The following is a 22409-nucleotide window of genomic DNA, read 5'->3' as shown; positions in this document are numbered from 1 at the left end:
TACATGTGGCGAAGGGCCCTACTTAACCAAGTGACTGCCTTGAGTGGGTGATCACAGTGAACAAACAGTGCTTCACAGCAGAGGTAAAGCTTCTCAGTCTGTATGCCGAGGCATGCAAAGCAGCTGAATGATGCCTGAAGTGAGCAGTTGTGCTACTTGATACAACAGCATCACTTTCACACTATGTATCTGTTTTCCTCATTTTATTTTCTCCTTTGACTCAATGTAGCTGGTGCAAGTTTATCCGTTAACTGTGGTGGCATGACTAAGACACTGTCTTTTTCTGAATGAAACAAGCAAACTCTGAAATTTTGTTTTAACAGTGTATTACGGTTTGAGTCAAAGACTCCAAACATTATATATGAAGCCTGTTGCTGGTAGTCTTCTTTGCTGTCACATGCTGAAGGCTGCACAGGTTAAACTGCTTTTACACATTTCGACGTGCGGTGGTTGAACTAGCACCAAGTGAAGAATTGTGTCTTCTGATATTGCAATATGTGCACTTGATGTTTGGCTGTTTTTGTTGATGAATATGTGGTTTTAAAAATGGTAAATCCATGTTCTTACATGAATAAGTTCTCAGAACTGTACTCACTTTTGCTTAAATAATATTGCTGTATTGTCATGTTCAGATATATTGCTGTAGATCTTGTATCAATAGCGACGCTTGTCCTGTTTCCTTGCTTCCTGTCAGTGTGCCATGCCAGTTTCTTCTTTTTGCACAAGCTCACTTGTGTTCTGTCACATATCACGACACTTTTGGGACGAATGCAAAAGTGCATAGTCTGGAGAAAATAGCTTCATATGAAGTTGCAATATGATAAAAACATGTGCCAATTGGACCTGGTGTTCTATACAGCATCTGTGAGCACAAATGGGCATGGTGAAGTTGGTACTTCAGTCTGTAGTCTTCCTCTTATGTGTTTGTTTAAATATGGCTGAAGTTGCTTGCTTATTCTTTAGATAATGGAGTGCAAAATAAACCCTAGTCATGTTGGTAGTCATGTTGCTTGTGTCTTGTCCTTGTTCCTTTGTGGATGGATGCATGAGCGTTGTTATAATTTTCAAATCAAGTATGCATCAACTAGCCCAGAAAGCAGCTTTAATGAAATCACGTTGGTAGTGTCTAATTTATGGCGATCACAAACTCAGCCGGACATTTTAGAGCTGCAGTTAGTATCCACAGTTTTGAAAGCGCTTTGTTTTGCGTTTGTAAATAAACTTTATTGCAACAGTAGGAAGATACCTATGAAAAGCAGGGACTAAGGGCACCTCAAGCTGCCTCAGTGCAGATTGAGGTGCCCTTAGGTGCCCGCTATTGTATTTTTGCAATGGAAACAAATAAAGAAAGAAAGAAAGAAAGAAAGTAGGAAGATACCTATGAAGAAAGGGGTCAGACAAGAAGACAATCTCTCCAATGCTAATCACTGCGTGCTTGGAAGAAGTATTCAGGCTATTAAACTGGGAAGGTCTAGGAGTAAGGATCAACAGCAAATATCTCAGCAACGTTCAGTTTTCCGATGACATTGCTCTATTCAGCAACACTGCAGACGAGTTACAACAAATGATTGAGGACCTCAACAGGGACAGTGCAAGAGTGGGACTGAAGATTAATATGCAGAAGACAAAGATTACGATAAATAACCAGGAAAAGGAACAAGAGTTCAAGATCGTTGGTCAGCCTCTAGAGTCTGTGAAGGAGTACGTTTACCTAAGTCAACTAATCATAAGTAACTCTGACAATGAGAAGGAAATTCACAGAAGAATAAAAATGGGTTGGATTGCATATGGCAGAAATCGTGAGCTCCTGACTGGGAACTTACCATTATCGTTGAAAAGGAAAGTATACAATCAGTGCATTTTATCAGGCACAGAGACTTGGAGACTGACAAAGAAGCTTGAGAACAAGTTAAGGACCATGCAAAGAGTGATGGAACGAAGAATGCTAAGTATAACTTTAAGACACAGAAAGAGAGCGGTTTGGATAAGAGAGCAAACGGGTATTGATGATATTTGTATAGACATCAAGAGAAAAAAATGGCGCTGGACAGGTCATGTAAAGCGCAGACTAAATAACTGTTGGATCATTAGGGTGACAGAATGGGTACCAAGAGAAGGGAAGTGCAGTAGAGGATGGCAGAAGACAAGGTGGTGCGCCAAAATTAGGAAATTTGCGGGTGCTAGTTGGAATCGGTTGTCACAGGACAGGCGTATATTGGAGATCGCAGGGAAAGGCATTCGTCTTGCAGTGGACATAAATAGGCTGATGATGATGACGACAGTAATCCTGTTTTGGATATGTATTAAATGTTGCACATCGGTCTCGCAAAATTTGTAAATGTAATTTTGTCTTAAGGGAACTGGAGCATACCTGCTACAAAAATGGACTGATACTTTCCTCATGCAACTTCCCCAATGTAGTTTCACAGACTAAGTAACGCTGCTGTGCTTTGAAAACGTGTGCTTTAATTTATTTTGAAACATGTTTAGAATAATATATCTGCATACAAGCTGTAAAAAGTTTTGATAATTGAACAGTTTACACAGTTCATTTTTATTTGATACTCTAATATCACCACTGTGTTTGTTAATCTGTTCACGTGGCAGGCAATGCAGTCGGGGTTGTATATTCAGTTCACCTTAAGAAACATCTCTTCATGTGTGCGGGCACCGGTGTGTGTGCTATTTGCACATGCTTTATCAGCGCTTCAATTAGATTTCTGTATGTCGTATGATGATCTCTATCTGGGCTTAAAAGACTGATACGTCATGCTATTTGGTCTTGTATCTTTTAGGCAGCACAGTGAGATCTATCCGCTGCCTACCAGTCTGGTAAAGAGTTCTATGGGTCAGGTTGGAATATATATCACTCTTAGGAGGACCCGTACAATACACATATTCCTAAGAGACTTGTAGAAATTTCTATCAGTTTTTTTGCTAGGGTACTGATGTTAGGTTTTTAACTATGGATGGCACTCGGAAGAGATATTAGTGGATATTAGGTTTAATATACAAACTCCCCATTATCTATATGTCACCGACCGATAATTTGGGTTTGACTGGTACTGCTAGAAGTCTGAATAATCGGGAGTTTGAAATATCAAAATTCGCCAAAAAACAAGCGACTTTTATTCCACACGTGGCTCCATGAGAAAGTGTGCTGTATTCTCGGATGACCACTTTCGAAGATACCTTGTATTTTTTGCGTGACTGCAGCATAAAATGCCATCTAAGAGCAATAGCATTCTTGGCACTGTGCCAAGCATGCTATCCTTTATCAACGTGTCTGGTTCTAGTCTCGTGAAATGTGAAAGTATCCCTAAAAGGTCCAAAAAATAAGGCCCAAGTTTGTCAACAGTTGCTGTGCACACACAGCAGTCATGGTCCAGCACTGGTCACCTCTATCAGAGTCAGGCAGATCTGGTGTTCCTCCAACTGCAAGGCCAGACACACCGCTGGGATGAGGGTTTGTAGAGATGCCATTGTGCAGTGGCCTAGGTCTTTGGTGGACCAATTAAGCGTTAAGGGCGTGCGAAAAACCAAGCACAAGATACCGTTTGGGTTCGATGCATGCGCTGTGGTGAGATGATAGTTGTTAGGGGGCCCCTTATTTTTTGAGGCCCCTATTCCAAAATAGCCTATCAGCAAGGTGCATCATGAATGCATGTCACTAGCCGACAGGATAAGTCACTGTGCCGACACCCTTTTCTAACTGCTTAGTGGATCAATTCAGCAAAAGCTCTGGTTGTACTGCTGACTATCGCAAGTCAAATGAATGGGACAACTTAAATTTCTACTTATTAATTCTGGTGGAGGCAAGTGATAGTCATGTGATGGACTATGCCGGTGTTGCACCTAACTTCAGGTTGCGGTCGGGCAGAATCTGCACCCTTAAGCGCAGTATTCTGAAAAACGCTAAAAATAAAGTGAAGGCAGCTCAAAAACATTTAAAAAACCTTTTTATTGGCAATAGTACACTACGAAATTCAAGTATTGTCCAAATTTAACCTCATTTTGCAAATCTGCATTTGTAGCCAAGGCATTATGTTCCGAGTTTCAGACGATAACTCGATCCGGATCATTGGGCCATGCAGCAGCAACCATTGTTGATCGCGATCAAGAAATCAGAGGCCCCGATAGCGATCAGAAGTGTACATGTGACACTGGTATCAAATGCGGCAAAATTCCACTTGGATGAAGCACAGCTTTCAACACTACATTATTTATAAATAATGTAGTGTTGAAAGCTGTGCTTTTGAATATATTCAAATAAATCAAATGAGATTTGCAGCTTGAAGTTCAAAGGCACCCTCAAAGCACATTTTATTTGAAGTGCACAAACAATACAGAAAATGGCACATGTTCTTTGCTTTTGTACGCAACGACATGGCACAGAAAAGAGAAATTCACAATTACAAAAAATGTAATTTCTGTCATACCTTCTTTTTTTCATCTTTGTGTTTCTCACCATTTCATTAAGGACGAACTCGCTCAGTTTTCAATTTTACTGCATCTAAGCAAGTTAAAACACATTCACCAAAAGAATTGCGTATAGTGCTCAGTATGAAACGTAAATGAATTTTGAAAAAAAAAAAGGCAAGAAAAGTCCACTTGAGGCTTCTTTAACGGTACGAACATCTGTCGTAATGAATGTGCTCTATACTGTCTCAGTGACTAACAAGACGAACGGGAACATGTCAAGGCTGAAAAAAAAGAAAGCTATGCAATTCTTTACAAAGCTGTTCTTGCACACAAACATTGGCACAAATGTCAATACACAGGCGCCTAGTCATAAGAAAGCACACACTTTGCCAGGCATATATGTATGTGAAATGCTCACTCAATATGAAAAAAGTAACTTCATCCTTCACAGTTAATTGCCTCGTCTTGCATGATATTTTACACAGAATGTCACAGCCATCCATGTGCCGTATACTATGATGCAGCCCAACTTCAGAGCTCTGACTACAATAATACAATTAATATAAGACTAGCAGTCATTAACTAATGTAGCCATTTTTTACAGTCACAGCAATAACAATGAGAAGACTGATACGATTTAATGGAACTTCATATTATAGTTCCTCATTTGAGGTTGTCATAGAACAATTGCACATCATCAATGAACTAATTCACAGCTGTAACTTTTTAGATGGTTTATATCAGTAGTGCAAAAAAAGAAAAAAAAATAACAGCTGAACACTTTCTAAAAAAAATTTGATGCCATAAGAATACAAAAAATATAGCCATGAGCAGAGCAGCTTTGAGGCAGAGTGTAGCATTTCAATCCCTCCACATTGAGAGCAAAATACAGTGGCAATCATTTTGATTTACCTGACCTGTTGTGTTATTGTGTGGATGCTATGGCTTGTTCTTACAGCACTTTTTAGACAATCATGCCACGGGGACAAACGGAAGGATGACAACGTACGAGTACTAAAAAAAATAATTGTGCCACCTCTGCAACGTTGTCATTGCCACATGGCATACACGAAACACCTCGGCAAAGACTGCTTCTTTTCAGAAGAATCCTCACACAACCAGAGCACAACTTTGATCAACTGTACTTTTATCGGTTGAGCTAGTTGGTGAGATAAATTGATGCTAAGGAAAACAAACAGAAGCACCTGCTTTCATTTCTTTTCGTGTGTTTCGTTTAACGTTTCGTGTGTTTATCAGAGCATATGTAAGAGAAAGTATTGTGATTGTGCTCTGGTCATGTGAGAATCACCTCTGAGCATCTTTCCAATAAGGAATCAGCTTTCCTGAAGTGATTTGCATACGTCCCATGGCAGTGACTTGGTTGTACAAACATGGGTTGTTGGTGATAAAATACTGTTGATGGTTAGTGCACATGCGTCATCTTCATTGTCTCAGATCGTGAATGCAGCCTGCGCTACGTTTTTTTTTTTTCATGGCCCACATATTATATGAGACACAAACATACTGAAGCTGCAAAGTATGATGTTCACGGCTTGCGTTTTGAAAGAAAAGACAAAATCGTAGCACTTGTGAGCAATGGGGTTGTAGCACTGCTGTGCTACAAAGCAGCACAAAACAGTAACATTTTGACTTTATGAGAGAAGAAATAGCAAATGCACTTAGCTCCATCAAATAGTCGCAAGGCAAGGATAATGATCGTGATCATTAAAGAAGTTTCAAACTGTGTTTACAACAGTGCGATACCAGCACACATCACCGACTCACTGTTCGTTACTCGATGCGAACACAGACGCAAACATCTCTGTTTGGTCCGAGGCAGTGCTTAAGCCCCTGGCACAACTGTCGCGGTGTCATGTACCACGTCTGGTGCATGCTTGGCCTCCACACTTCGAGCAGTGTTTTTGCAAGTGCACAGCAGGGTGCCACGGGCAGGGTGGTGCTCTTTAAATGCAGTTGTTCAGATGACATAGAAGAATTACTCGCAGTCTCTGTCGAGTGAAGAGGACTAGCACCACCGACACATCGAGGTTTGACAGATTTGCGACAGGAAAGAGAGATGTCACCAGTGGGGCTTTGTACAGATGGGGCACTGCTAACTTCCCTGCTGTCCAAATCGAGTGTGCTCTTTCGAGCTCGGGGGCTCAGACCTCTTGAGATGTCGTTGGCAGCAGACTCCGGAACAGAGGCATAGCAGGAGGCAGCGACAAGTGGCGGACATTCGCACAGGGTTCCCGACTCAAAGGCCAAGTTCATGTCCAGTGCCACCTGCTGAATGCTGATCGGAGCCCCCAGCTTCTTGCAGCTCACAACCCATGTTATCCGCTTCAGCCTGGGGCCGCTTGCCAGGCACGAACGCAAGATATTCCTGTTTGTTTTCACAGTCTGCATAGAAAGATGCAATTGAACTGTATTTAATTGATATCCCAAAGCTGTCAAGAGATGCTATAGTGGAAGTGACAATTTGTTATGCATTTAAACACGGTCTGTTCACAAGCCATTTGGGAGTGAAAAAATATTTTTAGTGAAGAAAAGAAAAAAAACACCGACTAATTTCTTTTGACAATACAAGCACTTCATGGTTCACTCATGGCTAGAGGTTAGCAAATAGTCCAAGGATTTGTGGTGTTTGCTCAAGTGCACTGTTTATAACAAATTGCACATATACGTTCAACTAAACTAAGTTGGAAATTAGTGCCTGTGTTGTCCTCTTGAACTTGTCCACATTACTTAATCCAGTTTGTGGTATGTTTGTCCATATCTACCAGTGATCCAGGTTGCCTAACAGCTTGCATTACTAGGTTGGCTACTGTCCTGCCTAGCAGATAAAACACACCATAGGGTATGTGCCCATTTTTGGCGCCTGAATGGATGTGCCAAGGTCACATTATGTTAAAGTGGTGTGCCCAATCTGCGTTGGGCATGGCCACTTGACCAATAAATCGCTATCCGGCAATCGTGCCGTTGTAGTGTGCCATGAGGTGAGAGCCAGAGAAGACCCCAGCTGCAGTAATAATAACAATTCTTTTCATTACTTATGGAAAACAAGCGATATCATGCCATCTGTGTTGAGCATGGCCACTGGATGGATAGCAAGTTAAAATGGCTATCCAACTGCCAATGTCTTGCCACCCAAATGGATGAAGATAGATCTCAAGATTATCTTAACATATAAAACATATCACCCATCATAAGAAAGATTGCTAATTGCATCAACATCGCACGTCATCTCCAAAGAATTGATGTGCCGCCAATTTTATTTCATAGAATACCAACTTTCTAATGATATTCCCTATTAAGTTACATTTGATTGATTGTTTATTGGCCAATAACAATTTCAGATTGTCATGGTCACTGAAAGCATGCACTTTTGGAAATGTGTTTTGCCATTTATGTGGAGGGATCTTTGTGGGAATGTGCTTGCTGCAAGTCAGTTGCTGGCCCACCAGCATTGCCATGCATGTTTCCACCTCTTGTGCCCACGTGATACACCACGCTTATCTGGCGTCATGTATGTTTGTACTCTGGGATACAGGAGAAAAGAAGCTACTCAGTTGGTTACACTCCATTATGTAATGTATACCAAGGTGAAATAATGAGTGCTATAATGATTGTAGATTTTGTGCTACATGCCATATATACTTGCATAAGGATGGTGCACCTCGTGCCTGAATTTCTTGAGTGCAGCACATACATGAGTGAAAACTAAATAAATCTGTATCTACTGCGAAAAATTACAGCAGAGCCCATCTCGCGATGACTGTCGACAGTAATGCAATTAGCATTCAAGCAATGTAGCAACATACCGTATTGTCACGTAGTAGTGATGGTGAAGAATGATGCAGAGTCAAAACTGGGAGTTACAAATTTAACTTTTTACTGGGCGGACTTGTGCCCAGCAAAACAAGCAGCACTCAGCAAGTAGCACTCAACGATAGTGGTGAGCAAAGTTGGCGATTGTTGAGAATGTGATCTGTGGGTCAAGATCACCTCTTCAAGCAGATTTTAACCTGTTTGCCGGTGGTGCTCCTATAGTGCTCAATACTTTCGTGCATTTGGTTTCATACAATGTGTCGGAACGGAGTGAAAACGAAAAACGAAACAAAACATCTTTCACTGGAACGAAAACGTAACTGAAACAATATTTATTATTTTGTATCGGAGAGAAACCGAAATATTGTTGATTACATTTCGGTTCAAGGGGAAAGTCGGCAATCCAAAACAACTGACCTCAGACAACGCCAGAATCGGCGTGCACCTCTGGCAGGGATACTGCGAGCGACAGCTGGTCGAGCACCCCACTAAGCTAAGCCTGCGGCTTGGTGCACTAGCAGATCAGCATGGTAGCAAAAGACTGCATGAATGCTGAAGAGCTTATTTCGTTTTCTACGCGTGCAACTTTGTCAACAAAGTTTTATCGATCATTTGTGTTTGTTTAAGTTCGTTTTATCGGAACAACAGTTTCACATTTCGGCGAGTACACTCCATAACGTGCTACTTCTGAGATCATGCTTAGTGCCTCGACTCCAGGCAATGCACATGATCTCAGAATTCATAATTCACTTATTTAGAAAAATAAATGTTTTATATCATTACATTGCTTCTAAAATTTTTTGCATGCGAATTTAAACCGTTATTAACCATTACGAATGTTCTAAAAAATTTTTTCGTTCCGGAGCAGAACCGGAACGGAAAATTTTTTCAGTGGAACGAAACTAAAACCAAAATGAAGAACATTTTGTTCCGACACCTTGGTTTTCCATATATATTTGCTTTTTTTTCCATTCTTCTTTTTGTCACCACACCTACTGCACGCACAGTGCACTTATGTGCAGGCCATTCGATCATTTTTTGGCCAGAAGCCAACACCCCAAGCTGGCTGTTCGTGTCTGATTTTCTTGCTTGATTGACATCTCTTTAAGTTGGTTATTTTTTTCTGTTATGCATTTTTGCCCTTTTACTATGTACGTCCCACTCCTGCCTAAGCCCTTCTGTGAAGGCTGGCAGTAATTCTGAAAGAAAAAAATATTAAAGTGCATCAGCATTTATACACAAGTCTCAAAAGTTCCAGCATATTCGCTGGTGCCCGCGCACATTCCAGAAACTACTACACAATTCGCGTCACACATGCAATCAGATTATACAAGGTTCGTCTACAACAGACGATGGATAGAATCATGAATAATATTTGCGAAACTTCCGAGACATGCAGACACATCCTGCACTGAGTGATAATGGTTAACATTTATTAGCAGGTGAAAAGTGGTCTCCCGAGAAAGGTAAACATGTCCACGTGTCAATTCCCCCCTTTTAATATGCATTGTCCTGATGCTACAAATATAACAGAACACAAAAGCACACTTAGTAAAACATAACAAAGCAACAGAGAAATAAAGTCCCAAAATTCATCAGCACTGGTGGAATGGCTTAAGGCACACTAAGTGGACCACTTCGGGTCGTGTACAGTGCCGCGGTGATTGTGAAATGTTGTCTGGCACGATCTCACAGTCCAGTACACCAATACGTTGGACTATCTCGTAGGCTCCGAAATAGTGCAGCAAAACTTTCTCACTGTCCTCGTCGACGTATTGAGGTCCAAACCAAAACACGGTCGCTGGGCTGGTACTCCACGTAGCGCAGTCGAAGCTTGTAGTGCTGGCTGTCAGTCCTCTGCCAGTTCTTGATGTGCAGAGCTGCCAGGCTCCTTCGGTGCACCAGAGATATGGGGGGATGTAAAGATTCTCTCCATCAGCGACATGCGGCAGTATGGCGTGAAAAGTAATCGTCAGGTTTCTTCTGTAAACCAACCTGAATGGGGTGACCTGCGCTGTTTCTTGCACTGCCATGTTACAAGCTAAGGTTGCATATGAAAGCACTGCATCCCACGTCTTGTGCTTGACATTGGCATACATTGCTAACATGTCGGCAAGGGTCTTGTTCAGCGGCTCTGCAGGACCATTCGTCGGCAGGTGGTAGGCAGCTGTCCTCCTCTGGCTTGTCTGGCTTTATTACAGAATGGCTTGGGTATACTCGCTGTATACTCGCTGCTGTAAATGTCATTCCTCTGTCAGTGATGAGGACTTCTGGGGCACCTAGTCGCAGCAATATATCCTTGACGAAGAATTTAGAAACTTCGGCCACACTACCTTTAAGCAGAGCTTTTCTTCCAGCATAGTGGAAAGCAGCTTGTTGCCACGACGATTCACTTATTTCCAGATGTTGATGTTGGAAAGGGTCTCGACAAATCCACCCCGACTTGCTGAAATGGTCGGTAAGTAGGCTCAACTGGCTGTAGTAATCCTACTGGCCTTTGTGATGCCAAAATATGGGGGCGAGAGGTTCGTGTTCTCAATGTTTTAGTGGTTCTCTTAGGCGGAGCCTCCGAGAACCCAATTGAGGACAAAGCCGTTGGTTTGAACACACACACAATGACTTTTAATCAAAAATAAAAAGGCATAAAGCAAATAGAACGAAACAGAAAGCATGCATAAAATAAACATTCAAGAAAACATTGCGGCGTGGTAAGGAACACACTTAGGGCTTGCATGTGGTTAACGGGTGCGCGAGTTCGGGCTTGCCACGAGGGCGGGGACGCGTCGCAGTCTCGACGCGGCAACGCGGCGAGAAGCTGGCAGAAGGAGTGGCGCCGGTCTCACCAAAGGTCGCGGCGTAGGCTGACCGACCGGGCGACCGGAGCGCGCCAGCTCTGGCTAGGCGAGGAAAAGTGGGCGGCTTGGTGGCAGGAGTGGACGGCGGCGGTGTTCTGGCCGGGCGGCTGGATGTAGAGCTCGGGCCCGTAGTAGCCCGACTGCTCCTGTCTCGCCCACGGCGCGGAAACTCGAACGCCGGCCTCGAGCAGCAGGCGGCACGGCAGACGGGGGTGGCGTTCTGGCCATGCAGCTGGCGTAGAACTCGGGCCCGTAGCCAGACTGTTCTCGTCCTGCCCACTGGCGCAGAAGCTCACTGGCGTTGAGGAGCTGACGGCACGCTCGGGTAGACTGGCGACGCACAGGAACAGGTTGGCAGGAGACCCCGGTCGGGTGAAGTCCTGGTGGGCTCGGGTCCGGAACCCGACGGCCCGTCTTCAACGCCCGCTCCGGTGGTTGACCTCCTCCTGCCGTCGCTTCCTTGGACTCTCCTGGCGTCTCCCCGGCGTCTCCCTGCGTGTCCTCTTGCATGTCCCCCCCGTTCTGCCGGCGCACCACGCTTTTTCTTTTGGTCTGGCCGATTTGGCATTTTCGGATTGGCTGCCCGACGCTCCGTGGTCTTTCTTGATTGGTGAGGCTTTTCTTCTTTTAGTTGTCTTTCATGCGCCGCGCGTTCTCGTGCGGGACGCTCTTCGTCGTCGTTGTTTTCCTTCTTCCACCTCGGCGCGCGTGCACTCAGCGTCGTCTGCTCTTGACCGTCGCGATCACCGCACTATGTCGCGCACCACACATCACACAAGCCCCTTTTTTAACAAGTTTTTTCTGAGGAAAAACTGCCGCTCAGTGTGCGACATAGTTCACAACACTACAGTCATTGTCCGTTCACATGAACGCACTGTAATGTTTCAATGCGCAGTTCACAGAGTGGCACAGTTCACTGAGCATACAGATCAAGGACATTAACAATTCAAAAACACCACAACAACTCTAAAGAATAGAAACTGTAGCACCAAAGGCTGTCATAACACACTCTATAAATCATTAAGTTGAAATCACCAAGTCCGAGGTCAAAAGTCCGTGAAGAGCCATAAGCGAAGCATCGGCTCCTTCAGGTGACCCTTTGCCATATCAACCTAACTAGACATTTATCTTCTCGGTCAGAGTCCACTGGCCAGTTCATGACCATATCGCTCCGGGCAATAATGTATCTGCATGGTGTCGACCAAGTCACTGTCTGCGCTCTAATGTAGTCAACATTGCAATGTGTGGTTGCAGCATCAGTGCCAATGGTCGAACCACACGCGAGTGCATGAGAACACAAAGAATGTTCTGAGTCCTTAAAGCCACAAGTTGGTTGGGTACACATGCCTGAGCCCTCCCAAGTGCGCATAGTGTCACAAAGGGTATTTAAAGACCCCTCAATACTTTTTGTGGAAACCAAACACGGTTCCACAAGAGCCCTGATATTTTCAGGTTCATCTTGATCATCGTGCGAACCCTCCGATGTACTATGTTTAGCCTGTATTAGGTGCTCGGTTCTAACTTTAGTTTCCTCAACCATGCTTATGCATGGTAGGTTTGAACCTTGTACAAACCAGTCATCGCCTGCGCTGTGCTCACGCGGCACTAGTTGAGGTATGGAAGCAATATGCTCCTTGTCTTGTGATTATACCTCAGTATCTTTGCCTACAATGGCATGATTACAATGTGTCTCTCCTTGAGACACTGTCTCTCCTTGAGACACTTTTCTCTCGCCAAGGCCTGAGGCCATGTCGGAGGGAGCCCTAGGGTCGCCGCTGCACTGCTGTGCTGCATCCTCAACCGCGGATCTTGTCCCCTCGGAGCAAGCATCCGCGAGTGCCTTGATGCGAACGCGCACCCTGCGAAGCTCTTCCTCCAGGCGTTCCCTCTCAGCTGCCTGTTCTGCCATTCGCCTGTCGCGCTCCCTCTGGGCTTTCTCGCATATTAGCAACCATCTCTCTTGCACCCACCTGTGCAAGTCTGCCCCATACAAACCCTATCGCTGGGCCACGGTGGCCAATTCAGACAGACCAATTTCTGGCTCTTTCTTGCCCACATATGCGCCTTCTGCCTCTGCGACTTTTAGCCGCAGTCGTAAATTTTTCTCCTCAAGCGCAAGCTCCTCCTTCTTGGCGTCGCGCTCCGCTGCCCGCTCTTCTCGCGCACGCGCCTCCTGTTCGTTCAACCATGCCCTCAACTCCGCACCTTCTAGCCCCATGCGTTCGGCTAGGGCTAACAGATCTCGTGTGCTAGCAGCCATAGTTCCTAGCCTTTAGAGAAAAAATCCAAACGAACGGCTTTGTCCTGTCGCGTGGACGCCAATTTGTGATGTCCCACTTATGGGGGCAAAGGTTCGTGACGACCCCTAATATGGGGGCCAAAGGTTCGTGTTCTCAATGTTTTAACGGTTCTCTTAGGCGGAGCCTCCGAGAACCCAATTGAGGACAAAGCCGTTGGTTTGAACACACACACAAAGACTTTTAATCAAACCAAAAAAGGCATAAAGCAAATAGAAAGAAATTGAAAGCATGCATAAAATAAACATTCAAGAACACATTGCGGTAAGGAACACACTTAAGGCTTTAACGAGGGTGCGAGTCCAGGCTTGCCACGAGGGCGGGGACGCGTCGCAGTCTCGACGCGGCAACGCGGCGACGAGCTGGCAGAAGGAGTGGCGCCGGTCTTACCAAAGGTCGTGGCGTAGGTTGACCGACCGGGCGCCGGGAGCGCGCCAGCTCTGGCGAGGCGAGGCAACGCTGGCGGATGGGTGGACGGCGGCGGCGTTCTGGCCGGGCAGAGAGCTCGGGCCCGTAGCCCGACTGCTCCCCTCTCGCCCACGGCGCGGAAGCTCGAACGCCGGCCTCGGGCAGCAGGCGGCACGGCAGACGGGGGTGGCGTTCTGGCCGGGCAGCTGGCCCTGCCCACTGGCGCAAAAGCTCACCGGCCTTCAGGAGCTGACGGCACGCTCAGGTAGACGGGCGACGCACAGGAACAGGTTGGCAGGAGGCCCCGGGCGGGTGAAGTCCTGGTGGGCTCGGGTCCGGAACCCGACGGCCCGTCTTCAACGCCCGCTCCGGTGGTTGGCCTCCTCCTGCCGTCGTTTCCTGGGACTCTCCTGGCGTCTCCCCGGCGTCTCCCTGCGTGTCCTCTTGCGTGTCGCCCCCCTTCTGCCAGCGCACCACGCTTTTTCTTGTGGTATGGCCGATTTGGCATTTACTGATTGGCTGCCCGACGCCCCGTGGTCTTTTCTAATTGGTTGCTTTTTTCTTTTTGTTGTCTTTCCTGCGCCGCGCGTTCACGTGCCGGGCGCTCTTCGGCGTCGTCGTTTTCCTCCTTCCAGCTCGGCGCGCGTGCACTCGGCGTCGTCTGCTCTCGACCGTCCCGAGCCCCGCACCACGTCGTGCACCACACATCACAGCCTTGTCCGTAGCATCTTGTGTTGCCGACAGCCTCGGCATGTCTTGACGTAATGGTTCGTCGGTGGTCAGGCACAGCTAGTAATACTTTGCCTGTATCCTCCATAGTGTCTGGCAGAATGCCCAGCTGTCGGATTGTTACATAGGCCGTGAAGTACTTCTGGACGCAAGGCTGAGGGAACAACAAGAAGGTAGTTAGCACGGACTGGTGAGAAGTTTTTGAGCACATTGTTCTGCAGCGGAAATGAAGACAATCCTCATCTAAATGCCTTAGGGAGAACGTTGCTCTTGCCTTCCAGGTACTTGACAAGGTTTTCTAAGCTATAGGTATTTTCACTGCTGTTCAGCAAAGTCCTCCACGCTTATTGTTCTTAGGAAAGCGTCATCATGCTACTCGTCTTGCGGCAGTGGGTCAATGAGGGCATGTGATAAGCATTCGGCATCAGAGTGCTTCCGTCCTGAATTGTAGATGATGGTGATTTCAAATTTCTGGAGTCTCAGACTCCATTGTGCAAAGCGTTCTGAAGGGTCCTTTAAATTTGCCAGTCAACACAATGCAATGTGATCGCTTATGACTTTGAAGCCATATGGCTAAGGGCGGAATTTTGTGGTAACTCAAATGATGGCAGGGTATTCTTTTTCCGTCGTAGAATAAATGGCTTCCACTTTCGATAGCGACTGGCTAGCCTAAGCAATGACCCTCTTAAATCCGTCTTTCCTTTGGACTAGGATGGCGCCGAGGCCTGGGCTACTTGCGTTGGTGTGGATTTCGGTGTCAGTGTCTTGGTCGAAGTGGACAAGCACTGGTGGTGACTGCAGGTGCCGCTTAAGGTCTTGGAAGGCTTCGGCTTGCAGCACTTGCCACTTGAAATCAACGTTCAATTTCGTGAGAAAGGTTAATGGCTCAGCGATGTGCGAAAAGTCTCTTACAAAGCACCTCTAATAGGCACACAGGCCAAAGAATCTGCACACAGACTTCTTGTTGACGAGCCGCGGGACTTAGTGATGGCAGTTGTGTTCCGTGGGTCAGGACAGACTCCAGACTTGCTGATGACGTGGCCCAGGAACAAAAGTTCTTCATAAGTGAAACGACACTTTTCCGACTTTAGAGTGAGTCCAGATGACTTGTTACCTCTAATACTATATCAAGTCATCTATCGTGATTGTCAAAATTCCTGGAAAAGACGCCGACTTCATCCAAGTTGAAAAGACAGGTCTGCTACACCAACCTTGCTAACACAACGCTGGAACGTTGCAGGCACCAAGCACCAGCCAAATGGAATGAACTCGTAGAGTCCGTCTGGCATGATGAAGGGGATCTTCCCGCGATCCCTCTTGTCAACTTCTATTTTCCAGTACCCAGCCTTGAGATCCATCGACGAGTATTTATGGTGTAAATTTCTGCAGCGCTAAGCACTGAAGTGCAGAAACAAAGGTCAAAGAGGAATGAAGGTTTGCAAGAGGACGAAACGGATACTCATGTTGTCCTGTGTTGCAAGGACAACACAGCGCTCATGTTGCCCTCTTCCAATCCTTCTTCCCTTGTACTTTTTTTACCTTTCTTTCCACACTTCAGTGCTTCGCGCTGCAGAAATTTTACGCCATGACCAGTGGATCTGACAGCACATCGAAGATGTCTAGCCCTAGCTTTGCCCTCTTGTTCACGCAGTTTCTGGTACTACTCTGGCCTCATCTCTTGCATGCTCTCGATGGCCAACTCATCGACCCGGAAATCCATAGCTGTCAATGCTGCTCAGCAACGGGACACTCAGCACTCCACCTGAACCTGCCTCTGTGGAGTGGTAGAATTCCAGGAGCAAACGGTGCACCCTGGTCAACGCAGCTCATGCAGCCACCTCCCCTATATCTACACCCACCCTATCTGCTACGCATCCAGATGACAAGAGAAACCAGGATAACTGGTGCAAGAGAGCAAGCCCGAAATACTCGTCCTTTCGGTGGGTCTGACAGCACATTGAATATGCCCTAACTTCACCCTCTTGTTCATGCAGGTAACAAATCGTTACAGCCTATTTGCTAAACATAGTAGTTACCACGCTTTACTTGTGCTGCCAGACCCACAGTCCTATGTTGTATTGCTCATGATTGTGCATGTGCAGTGGTCAAACTACTCTTGCTGGCCGGTGGCGTCGAGACAAATCCTGGACCTTCCACAGCTGAACTACTCGATGCATTAAAGGAACTGCAGCCTGGACAAAATACAATCCTTGACTAGTTAAAAACAATCCAGGTGATGTTTACTGACCATGAAAAGACATTTGGCGACTTGAAGAGTAGACTAAAATTGAATCGGATTGTGCATCTCTTGCAACATTGCAGAGACAAGTGGATAACATACGGACTGTTAGCTCCGACTGTATGTCTTCAAATCTAGAGATTTACGGCCCGCATGGATGGCGAAGAAAATATACCTAGATGGTGCAACCTTATATTTTACAGGCTCAAAGATGCACAAAACGAAACCTGGTAGGATTCAGAAAAACTATTAATCAAACACTGCAAGTTGCACCTCGGCGCTGTTGTGCAAGTACAAGACTTCGAGTGTGCTCACCAACTAGGTACATTCCATCAGGATAGGTCAAGACCAATTATTGCTAGACTTGCTCATTTCAAAGAAAAAGAACACTTGCTGTCTTTAGGAAGTAAGCTAAAGGGCACAACTTATGGCATCAGCGAAGATTTCTCGCCTTCTGTCCGTCTCACTCGAAGGCACTTGGTTCAGTTTGGTAAATCCATGCAAGCGCCCTTTGAAGCTCCGCTTCGACAAGCTTCTATGCGATAACAAAACCTATATATTTGACCCTACTACAGAAAAAGTTGTTGAAAAATCAAACTAGCATTTTCCCACGACTCTCAAACAATCTACACTCAACCATTGCCTCCAACAGAACCACGTTCCCTTATCTTTCTTGTTTACTAACGTACACAGTGCCATTGCTAAGTGTGACCTCTTATGTGATCTCATGTGTTCATGTAGCTCTAAAATAGTTCTGTTACCTGAAACGTGGCTCAACTCCTCAGTCAACAATTCAAAAATCCTACCTGCCTTCAATAATTATGCGAACTTTCGTAAAGGCAGGTAGAACAACCTACGTGGTGGTGGTGCCCTCATCGATCGCAGCCCGTCACCAATTACTTTGCTCTCCCGTTGAATTAACAACTCCCTTAAAAATGTTCTCGGTTTGCTGTAAAGCTACCTTTGCACACCTACTAATCGGTATCTGCTGTCGTCCACCCAGCACTTATTCGTCATTCATGCCACTGTTGCATGACGCTATGTGCACCATTTCCACTACCTGTCTAAATTCGCCCAGTCCACTTTTCGGCAATTTCAATTTTCCTTTCATAGACTGGTCTGATATAGCAACTACGTTATCAAGAAACAACTTGGCTAGCGAGTTCGTGAGTGCATGTCTAAACTTCGGGCTATCCCAAGTAATCAGTAAATCAACGCGCATGACTACCCACACTGCCAACACTCTCGACCTTATACTAACCACACATCCCAATAACTTATCCGATATCACATCGTACTTCCCAGGCTTTAACAATCACCTAGTCATCCCTAGTACATTCCCTTGCAATTTACTTACCAGTAAAGGAGCTAAAAGGACACTCCCCCTTTGCAATAAAGGAGACTATATGAGCATAGATAATGAACTACTTTTCATTCACAGACCGTCGAGTCAAATGGGCAGCTATTCAAATCTGAAATCTTGCATTTATTAAACCAAATATTGCGACTAGAAAAGTAACTGAACATGCATGATCTCCATGGTTCAATAGAACTTCGAAAAGAATGAAATATAAGAAAAAAACGTATTTCGCTCATGCAAGTCCCCAGGTTCTTTTTTGGAATGTTGATTAGCATGGCAAAAGTATCACAATGCAATGATGCATTGTAACTTGCTTACATCCATAACCAAATGCAATTTCTTTTCCATTACATGCCCCTCGATGTTACGCAGCAATTGAAAAAATTTCTGGCGTACCATTAACCCTCATCAGGAGAGAATCATTTTACTTTGTGATGACATGGGCAATATTATGCCGGAAAGAGAAGTTGATAATGTCCTAAACATCACATTCTCGTCAGTTTTTACTAATGAATCCACTGACAATATGCCCTGACATCTCTCCATACACTGATACCCATATGAATAACATTACGTTTGACCCGCCTGGCATTGGTAAAGTCATTAATTCACTAAAAAATTCATCATCAACCGGAATTGACGGAATCAATGCCAAGGTATTAAAAAAACACTAAGCATCATTCCAGCATCACTCTTGCCAAAATTTTTCAGCAATCTCTTAATGCGGGTACTATACTGGTTGACTGGCGTGTTCCCAGTAATCCTAGTTTTTAAAAAACGTACTAAGTCTTGTCGCAAAAATTATCGCAAAATCTAGCCTTAACACTTCCTTTTCATTTAATGCCCACTTTCTAGGGGATGACTCTGCTGTTTGTACAGCTTTCAATGACCATTTCAAAGCTGTTTTTATGACAGATAATAATTGTCCTCCAATGTTTAATATGTTTTTACCACCTATGCCGAATATGAAAATTTTTGAGCACGGCATTTTCAAACTATTGCTGAAACTAGATGTTAAAAAATCTCCTGGCCTGGATGATATCCCAAACGCCTTATTTTTAAAAGGTATGCAGAATGGTGTGTGAAGTACTTGTTTGTATTGTTTAATAAGTAACTCAAAGATGGGATGTTGCCTGATGACTGGAGGACAGTTAGAATAAACCATTGCACAAATCCAGTGACAAATTAATACAAAAATTTAATGACCCATTTCATTAACATCTACTTCGTGAAACATTTTTGAGCACATAATTTATAAACATATAGTTGACTTTCTTGAACAACACAAAGTGCTAACATATGCTCAACAGATGCAGTTACTCAACTAACACACAACTAATTGGAATTACGCACGATTTCACAGCTGAAAAAATAAAGGAAAACAAACAGATGTTATGTTGAATTCCAATGGCGGAGTCGGAGCGGCCGACGGACTCTGCGAGCGAGCACTCGACTGGCGTAGAGCAACGCCTCCAAATCTGCGAGTGGAACACAACCTGCGTCACCGGAGCAAGGCAGAAGTGGAACTTCTATCGCCGAGTAACCCAGGATGCCTTGCGTGTTGTCATTTCCTTCCGCTGTTTTCTCCCAGCACTACCGCACCGGTAACTTGTCTTTTCAGCGCCGTTTACCTGCTTTTTTTTTTGTTAAAGTGCGGAATGGATATCTCACCAAGTGTGCAGCAGCTTTTGCTTCCTCGCGAGTCGTGACCGGCAGCACCTACCAGCAGACAAACGTGGTAAAGGAAATACGTCACGTAGAGTTCTGGTCCACTCCGCCAATTTTGGCGGAGCATCTTTTTCTGCTCCACGGAGTGACTCCCGCTCTGAATCCACTCCGACTCTCTCATTGAAACACCTTACTCCCGCCCTCACTCTGTCATTGGAACAAACTTGCTCCGAAACGAGCAGAAAAACTTGCTCCGACTCCGCCATTGGAATTCAACATTAGTAAGCCATTTGACAAAGTCTCTGGCAACAAACTACTACATAAATTAGGTTTTATAATAAGAAATCACAAACTGCAAGCATGTATTGGAGCTACTTTTTGAACCGCTATCAGTACGTTTCCCTAAATGACTCTCTCTCAAATCGCGTTGGCACTGAATATGGTATTCCCCAGGGGTTTGTGCTTGAGCCTCTATTGTTCCCGATTTTTATAAATGACATCATTACTGATATTAATGTTAACATTAAATTATATGGAGATGACTGCTTGATTTATGAAACAGTTCAATTGAAGATCAAGTCAGCTTAAACAAGAACCTCCAAAAATCATGTCATGGTGTGAGGAGTAGCAAATATATATTAATTCTGAAGAAAAAAAAAAACATTTTTATGCAATTAACTCATAAGAAGAAGCCACTCTTTTTTCATTACGGAGCAAACAGCACAACTCTTTCAGAGGTAACAGAATATAAATATCTGGGCTTATGGATCACAAATCTGTCTTGGACAAAGCACATACACGTGATTACAAGAAAAGCGCTATGCAAATTGTTTTTCTTCAGACGCTCTCTCAAATTATCTACGCCTGCTGTACGTCTCCTTACATATCAGTCTATTACACGTTCTATACTTGAGCATGCAGTGCCCATTTGGGACTTGTACACAAAGACAAACATCAACAAACTGGAAATACAAAAAAAGGTAATACCGTATATTCATAACTTTTACGGGCGTGAGTAAGTTACTGAACACATCAAAGAAAGTGGATTAAGCATAACTGAGAGTCGGCCTAGTTAGGACACATTCATCTTAATACTTTTTGTGCGCAAAGAAACAGGAACGAAGAAAAGTGCTCGTCCTTGTGATGCTCCTATTCTTCGTCCCTGTTTGTTTGTGCACAAAAAGTTTTAAGTTGAAAGTGGATTACCTCCAGTTATAAATAGAAATCTAATTTGTTGACTAAAGTTCTTCTAACAGCTAGGAAAGGATATTGCCACGTGTACTTGTTTCTCTTTATCGGGCGGCGTTTCAACGTCTAACAAATGTTATCGCACAGCGCAGGACGCGCCTGCATGTATCAGAAGTTTCTGGAATGTTATCGATGCTTCCATCCGCTGTCTGTGACCGAACCTTGAGTTATCTGATCGCATGTGTACGCGACGCGAATAATGTAGAACTTTGTGGAAGGCACGAGGGTCCCAGCGATTACTCTGGAACATTCGACGACTGCTGTATAAAAGCCGACGCGCTTGAACCGCAGAGAAGATTTTCGACGATCACCGACCGTGTTCGCCGCTATCGTTGTGCTATAAGTGTAGCCTGTTTTTGTGGGCACAGGTTCACCCAATAAGTTAGTTTTGTCTTTCACAGTATTGCTACCGTGTTCTTCAACGTCACTACCACGTGACATCTGGTGGAGGTGCTTTTCGTTCATGTACCGGACGCCCCCGACAAGCCGTGATCCAAGCCCGGACCGCAAAGAGAACACCAACGTAGTTCGGACTATCGAGCAAGCTGCCGTCTTCAACAGCTGCCCCCGTAGCACGGACTTCTACCTGAGAAGACCAAGAAGATTGTGGCCAAGCCAACCCCAATGGCAGCCCCAGCGTCCCCCATCATGCTGCAGCATTCCAGGGAGCCTCCGACGTTCCATGGTTCAACATTCGAGGACCCGGAAACCTGGCTTGAGACGTATGAAAGGGTTGCTGCCTTCAACAGCTGGAACAGTGACGACAAACTGCGACATGTCTTCTTCGCATTGGAAGACGCTGCCTGGACGTGGTTTGAGAACCGAGAAGCCACCTTAATGACCTGGGACCTTTTCCCAAGCGGCTTCCTGCAGACATCCACAAGCGTCGTACGCCGAGAACGAGCCCAAGCACTACTAAAAACCCAAGTGCAGCTGCCTAATGAGACCACCGTGATTTTTACAGGAGAAGTGAGCCGCCTATTCTGCCACGCCGATGCAGAAATGTCCAAGGAAAAGAAAGTCCGCCTACTGATGCCTGGTGTAAAGGAGGAACTTTTAGCCGGAATGGTACGGAGCCCACCGAAGACCGTCAACGAGTTTCTTGGTGAGGCCACCAGCATCGAGAAGACACTGGAAATGCGGAACCAGCAATTCAACCGCCGCACCAACTCAACAAACTAAGCCGGAGTTCAGTCACTGGCCACCAACGACCTGCGTGAGACTATCCGAGCGGTCGTGCGGAAAGAGCTGCAAAAGCTGTTCCCTTCCTCACAGCCTCAAGTGGCTTCGATTGTCGGCGCCGTCCGTGAGGAGCTCCAACAACTCGGACTAGCCCCTGAATCGCCGCAGCC

General features: G+C 45.2%; 1 protein-coding gene across 4 annotated transcripts in view; it reads right to left on the bottom strand.

Moving 5' to 3' along the window:
* LOC126535674 (uncharacterized) overlaps positions 1–22409 on the bottom strand; it is a 372872-nt gene that overhangs the window by 12611 nt on the left and 337852 nt on the right. For 2 of the 4 annotated variants that reach the window (XM_050182479.3, XM_055073267.2), the window contains exon 19: positions 3943–6825. The exons of 1 other annotated variant lie outside the window; for it this stretch is intronic. In XM_050182479.3, the coding sequence (XP_050038436.1) occupies positions 6214–6825 (612 nt within the window). In that variant the 3' untranslated portion in view covers positions 3943–6213. Of the gene's footprint in view, positions 1–3942; positions 6826–19316; positions 19861–22409 lie in introns of those variants that run through there. One more of the 4 variants, XM_055073268.2, reaches the window with a different exon arrangement.

The sequence above is a fragment of the Dermacentor andersoni genome, chromosome 7, assembly GCF_023375885.2.
Source record: "Dermacentor andersoni chromosome 7, qqDerAnde1_hic_scaffold, whole genome shotgun sequence".
Lineage (NCBI taxonomy): Eukaryota > Metazoa > Arthropoda > Arachnida > Ixodida > Ixodidae > Dermacentor > Dermacentor andersoni.
Note: the sequence above shows the minus strand (reverse complement) of the source record. Positions and strands in the feature narration are given on the sequence as shown.